Source organism: Solanum tuberosum, unplaced genomic scaffold (assembly GCF_000226075.1).
Source record: "Solanum tuberosum cultivar DM 1-3 516 R44 unplaced genomic scaffold, SolTub_3.0 scf00236, whole genome shotgun sequence".
NCBI lineage: Eukaryota > Viridiplantae > Streptophyta > Magnoliopsida > Solanales > Solanaceae > Solanum > Solanum tuberosum.
The window spans coordinates 594,323-600,690 of record NW_006239160.1 but is presented as its reverse complement, the minus strand read 5'-3'; the positions used below and the strand labels follow the sequence as shown (position 1 = coordinate 600,690).

General features: G+C 33.5%; 1 protein-coding gene across 1 annotated transcript; it reads right to left on the bottom strand.

Moving 5' to 3' along the window:
• Nucleotides 1-668: 668 nt before the first annotated feature.
• On the bottom strand, nucleotides 669-4,024 carry LOC102577730 (glucose-6-phosphate/phosphate translocator 2, chloroplastic). The gene is made up of 5 exons (XM_006356858.2): nucleotides 3,380-4,024; nucleotides 2,782-3,004; nucleotides 2,260-2,482; nucleotides 1,500-1,713; nucleotides 669-941 (listed from the first exon to the last, which is right to left on the bottom strand). Exons 1-5 carry the CDS (start codon nucleotides 3,911-3,913, stop codon nucleotides 930-932), a joined length of 1,206 nt encoding a protein of 401 aa, XP_006356920.1. The 5' UTR covers nucleotides 3,914-4,024; the 3' UTR covers nucleotides 669-929.
• Between the last annotated feature and the right edge of the window lie 2,344 nt (nucleotides 4,025-6,368).

The window sequence follows — 6,368 nt, the reverse complement described above, 5'->3', positions numbered from 1 at the left end:
ATTTAAAAATTTTACACAAATGATTTGGTTTGATATTTAAAAAACTCGAACCAACCCGGTCATGTACACCCCTACCCATGACAAATCTTGCATGTGTTGTTCAATGTTCACAACTTCTCTTTGACCATTAAGAAACACCTTAGATAATTGTATTTTGGTTGGACTAAAGAAATATTTGGAGCACAAGTTAATTATATGTTTGTATGCAAACTTTACCGAAAAAATCCAAAAATCTGAAAAAATCCGAGGTTTATTAGTTTGGGTTGATTTATAAATTTAAAAATTCGACACAATGGTTTGGTTTGGTATTTGAAATATCCCAACCAACCCGAGGTTGAAAAACCCGAAAAAATCCAAATTTTCTTAGTTTGGTTTAGTTTATAAATTTAAAAATTTTACACAAATGATTTGGTTTGATATTTAAAAAACTCGAACCAACCCGGTCATGTACACCCCTACCCATGACAAATCTTGCATGTGTTGTTCAATGTTCACAACTTCTCTTTGACCAATAAAACCTAGTACTATCTTCATTCTATCTATTTTGTTAAATTTGCAAATCTTGTCTCTGTTGTTCAATTGTTCACAAATTTTATCGGACCGACATTATCATAATCAATCTTAACATATTCTGAGTATGAAATAGAGCAAACCAAACTTTACAATAATTTATCACACAAAGGCATACTATATAGTCATATTAATTCACAACATAAAGGTCATTACAAATTCTTGGATGGGAATTGCAGCTAGGAAGGGCCAATTTTATTTTTTTGGTTTTGTTAACATTTCAATTACTCAAAAGGCACCTTCATTCACCGAGACTGCCCATTTTCCACATCCATCTCCAGTCATTTGCTAGGGGAAAAAACAAGACTACTAGTAGTCACAAATTGATAACATGATAATATCTCATCTATAACAAGTGTTTACTGTTTAGCCTGCAAAAAAACCATAACAACAAATTTAGTTCAAAAATGGTCGATTTTTTTTTTTAAGAAGTGAAGCAAAGTTTCTTTAATTTATGGCATACTTAAAACATAAATGTGTCATTTAACTTGCCTCATTTCATATTTATGCCCTCCAGTTTTGGGTGTAGACACTTAAACTTGTATAAACTTGAACTAGTAGACACATAAATCCTATATGTGACATAATGCACGTCAGACACAAATTGTCATGTAGGATGCCACGTATGACGTGTGTGTCTATTTTTCAACTTTAGACAAGTTTAACTGTGTGCTTGTGCACACCCAAAATTGAAGGGCATAAATGTGAAATGAGACCAAGTTAAAAGGTATATTTATGTATTATTTGTTAAATTATTGTTTGTTTGAGTGGTCACAATCCTTATAGTTGTCTAAGCATGGAGTAACAAGTTGATATGCTAGATTGATTATTTTGATGGATCTTTATTGGTCCCCAAGTAAAATATGAAAAAAAATATTACATTTGACCATATCAAATTCAATACTTTTTTAAGACAAGAATTTTGTTACCTGTGAGTAGAGGAAAGTTCCCAAGATTGCAATAGCAGCACCAAGGGCATTGATTGGTTGAATTGGAATTTGAAAGATGATGATGGATGAGACTATGACAGAAATTCTCTTCATAGTGTTACCAATACTAAATGTCAATGGGGAGATCTCATTTAGGGACATGTAGGAGACTTGATTGTACAAGTGATAGAACACACTTTGAGCCACCACCCACCTAACAAAAGAGCAATCACATAAGAATTGATCAGTTCACAGTATCTTGAAAATCTCTTGTTTTCACTTTTTCTTCTTTAGAAGGTTGAGCCTTGGAGAAACAGTAAAGTTGTCTCCATGTAACCTATACGTCAGGAGGTTGAGCCTTGGAGAAATGATAAAATTGTATCCATGTAACCTATACGTCAGGGGTTCGAGCCGTGAAAGTTGTCACTAATGCTGGCATCAAGGTAGACTGTCTACATCACACTCCTTAAGGTGCGGTCCTTCCCCGAACGACCCTACTAACATAGGATGTTTTGTGCACCAGACTACCTTTTTTCTTTGGGAAGTAGGATTATTAAGATCTTGTAAGTTCTTGGACCACTTTTACTATGCAAACCAGAACCACAAAAGAAATATATATAAACTATGAGTATGATTCCAAAGGGAAACATATGACATGACATACTTGTTTTCTGCTTTTCCAAAGAAAGTGAAAGTGACATGGGATCTTTCATCAATCTAACCAAAGGGCAGTTATTTCAAGAACTATATATGTACTTACCATATAAAATTTGGGCCAATTTGGGAGACTGCATTCTGCCATCCAAGTGCCCATACTTGTGGACCCTCCACAGCAATAGCAAAGGGAATCAGAATCAATAGAGACATCATTGATAAACAAGCATAGTAATTCATCCCTCCAACTGATTTCCCCTTCATGCCTTTCTTTGAAAATATGTTTCTGAATACAAATGCCAAGTTTGATATCATTGCCCCCATAAAACCTGCAATTTATCAAAGATTAAAGATTGCATAATTCCAAAACTAATAGCATATAAAACAATACAGCCTAAGATATAAAATTGTATACTCTCCGTTTTAATTTGTTTGTCTTACTTTCCTTTCTTGATAACTCTTTAATATTAACTTTCCACGTGACATGTTTATATATTATACATATCTTTAGTTTAAGATTACGAGATTCACAAGTCTTTTTTTACTTTTCTTAAACTACATGCAAAGTCAAAACCAGACAAACAAATTAAAACGGAAGGAGTAATTGAAACATGCATTTTCTTCTTACCTATTAGATTGAAGTTGAGTTCAGTAATAGCAGCAAGTCCACAACCACCAATAATTGGCAAAAGTGAAAGGTACACTGGCAATGGGAAAGTTTCACCTAACAATCTTGAAACCAAAACACTAAAAGCAGGCTCTCCACTCTTAATAATATGAGTGAATGAAACAGCAACTTTTGACATGCTCACTGTTGCAGCCACATGACCAATTGTGTGAGCCACAGCAACCTAAAACCAATAATAAAAACAGAACAGAAACAGAACATGAGTTTCACTTTCCAAAAAAAAAAATGAACTTCTGAAAGCAGAAAAAAGGCATAATACCCTTAACTTGATGTTAACTGACAAGTATGACCTTTAACTTTGGATGTGCACAAGTAGACACTTAAACTTGTACAAAATTGAACAAATAGACACATTCGTCCTACATGGCAATTTTGTGTCATACGTGTATTATGTCAGTAAGACAAGTGTGTCTACTTATTCAATTTTATACAAGTTTAAGTGTCTATTTGTGCACACTCAAAGTTGGAGAGCATAGTTGTCTGCTAAAGCATGATCTATGCCTAGAAAAAATGATGAAAAAGCTATCATTTTACTTACAGGAAACAAGGCTTTCCAAAAATCAAAGTCAGTCTTTGGAGTTTCAGCAATCTTAGTAGCCCAAGAAACCAACATCATAAGAGAGCCAGCAGCCAGAGAAAGAGTAGAAGTAAGCCATGGAAATGGAAATGCATTCAAAACCTTCTTGTTGTAAATATTGAAAACAACATTCAAAGCCCACCATGTTGCAAAATAGAGTCCAATCTTGAGCTTCTGAGTAGCAGCAGCCTGAGCTTCTTGGCCAAACTCAATGTCGATTGGTATCGATTGTGGTTGACTAGCTTCATATGCATTGCATTGGACTAAAGGGTCCCTAGATTTGAACTCTTTTGATTCATCAGCATGTCCAAATCCACTTAGTACTGCTGAAATGTATAGAGGTTTTTTAGACAAGATGTTATGCTTATCACATTGTTTGAAGTCGATATCTTTGATGGATAATGATGAAATAGGAGGCTTAGAACCCCATAAATTTTGTTGCAAGGGATCAAAATTTGTTGAAAATGCATAAGATTTTCCAGCAGAAAAGGCCATTATAGTTTAAATTTGAAATGTAGTATACTAAAATAAGTGTCTTGCTACTATGGCCAAAAGAGTAGTGAGGCCAGTAATAGTAGTACTTTAGTATACAATGAAATGCACTTTAGGGGCTTGAATATATAGTAGTATTTCTTAAAGGTGATGGAAGGGGTCTGTTTGGGAAGGGGAAAGTGGCGGAGACAAAATTTTCATTAAGGGATGTCAAAATATAAAGAAGTGAATTCCGAAAGAAGCCAAGGGCTGTCAATATGAAATATATATATACATAAAAAAAAAATTTTTTTACCTAACTACAGAGTGTAATTTTCTATTAACGACACCCCCTCAAGTATATGTGGCTCCGCCACGGGGTCAAGGTATGGTCCTCTCGAGGCTGTGAAGGCTAGTTGCAAAAGTGTTGTCCATATACATATTGCAAAAGTGTTGTCCATATACATATTACAAAAGGCAGAGGTAAATGTCTAGTGTTACAAATGCTAAGTTTCTTAGAAACTTCTCATGTGTCACTTGAACTTGTGCACAAGTTGAATTCGGGCTCTTGGCTTTTTATTGTCTCAAAGGCTAATGGTAAAAAAATATTCACATGTCACTTGACTTATGCACAAAATTGAGTTTGGAGTTTTGACCTTATTGCCTTTTTTTTAACCACATCTTCACTAAATTTAAGCATTTTTGTATGTCTATATGTTTGCCTTTTCTTCTTTTTTTCACGGTTTTAAGTATTTTTGCGCACATCCTTTTCTAACCAGACTTCACGTATGAGATTATACTTAATATGTTATTGTAATATATTCACTCTAGTATTTCCTTTTTGGGTTCAAACAAGTGTAATACCACTTTAGATACCTTGTAGAAATTAAGGGTATGACTCCCCAACCATGATTTGCACTTCATATAACTCTATAATATACATTTTTTCAGTTATCCAACCAAATTTGGATGCGTTGTGGATTTTACAATTATATAAAAGAGTATTACTAAACAAAAGGCTATGATAGTATGTTGTTTTTCGTCCTAAACTCTTGAACCTTTCACTAAGCGCGGATCTGAGAAAGTAATTTGAACATTAAACTTGAACATTTGGGATCCTAATAAAGCTCAATTTCATCACCAACGTTGAACTATTCAATGCACGAAAGAAAATAATCATCATAGTACAACTTCCTTAAGCAAACATTTCCACCTTCATACATCTTAGGGACATTCTCCTCAGTTACATCTCACATGTCAATACTTACTCTGCACCCATTCTCCAAACTTTTGGCCACATCCAACTTCTAGTATCGAAGTATATACTCAAACGTCTCGAAAAATGGAATCACTAACATTCCTAAAACGACCTCATTGGAAATCACCGTTGGTGTCAAATTGAAAAAATAAAAATAAAAATGAATAACGAAATGCATAGGCATCGTTGCAGTCACCATCATACTCTTAATTATTGAACGCCTTGACAACGCGTTCCCTGTCATTTTCCATCTTCCTTAAAATTTGTTCAACTTTGGTATGATCGATGCATATCTCCATAAATATTTACTTCAAATAATTTCTCAATGGAATGCCTCTTGATGTACAAATCTATAAACATCAAATCTTGAATTCGTTTGTGATCGTGACTATCGACAGACACAGGTGAATTTAGTGAATTTAGTATATAGAATTAACAACACAACAACATATCCAGTGAAATTTCACAAGTGAGGTCTGAGGAGGGTAGAATGAATATAGACCTTATCATTACCTCGTGGAGACAGAGAGGCTATTTCTAGAAGACTCTCGACTCAAGTGTAAAATATGTATAAGTGAATTGAAATGCAAGTACCAATACTTTCTTTTGTCTCTTCCTAATTACCAGATTATACACAATGATATGACTCCTACATATATATATATTTATATATATATATATATATTCTTCTGAATATTGAGGATCCATTTACTTTTCAAAAGGAAACAACCTAAGAGCCATTGTATTTTGTTATGAGCTTAAAGACCACATTTGTTTTGATTATTATTTAAATTTTTATTGTATGGTATTATTAAATTCATAGTTAGGTAACGAAGAAAAAATCTTATTTTGTGTAACAATTGATTTGGTAGGCGTTTGGCCATGCGATACCATATCACGATATGGTATCGTGAGATGGAATTAGCGTTTGGACATGCGATTTTACGATGATTCCATCTCATGATTCCATATCATGAGATGTGATTCCATATTCTTCAAAAACCATGATATGGAATTATATGGTAATTTCTTATTATGATTTGAAATATTTTTAATACAAAAATTGATCCACAAGTTTATATTTTGTTAAAACAACCCCACATTTATATCTACTAACCATTTATTTCATATGTAAATAAAATTTATAATCACATCATTACTTTTTAAAATTTATTATTCTCACCAACATATAGTCACTTTAACTCACACCAACCGATTGTT

Excerpts from the sequence above, each read along its gene's own strand:
- LOC102577730 (XM_006356858.2), bottom strand. The coding sequence starts at position 3,913 with ATGGCCTTTTCTGCTGGAAAATCTTATGCATTTTCAACAAATTTTGAT. Across the intron at positions 3,005-3,379 it reads TTTGGAAAGCCTTGTTTCCT|GTTGCTGTGGCTCACACAAT; the intron begins GTAAGTAAAATG and ends TATTGGTTTTAG. Across the intron at positions 1,714-2,259 it reads ATTGGCCCAAATTTTATATG|GTGGGTGGTGGCTCAAAGTG; the intron begins GTAAGTACATAT and ends CTCTTTTGTTAG.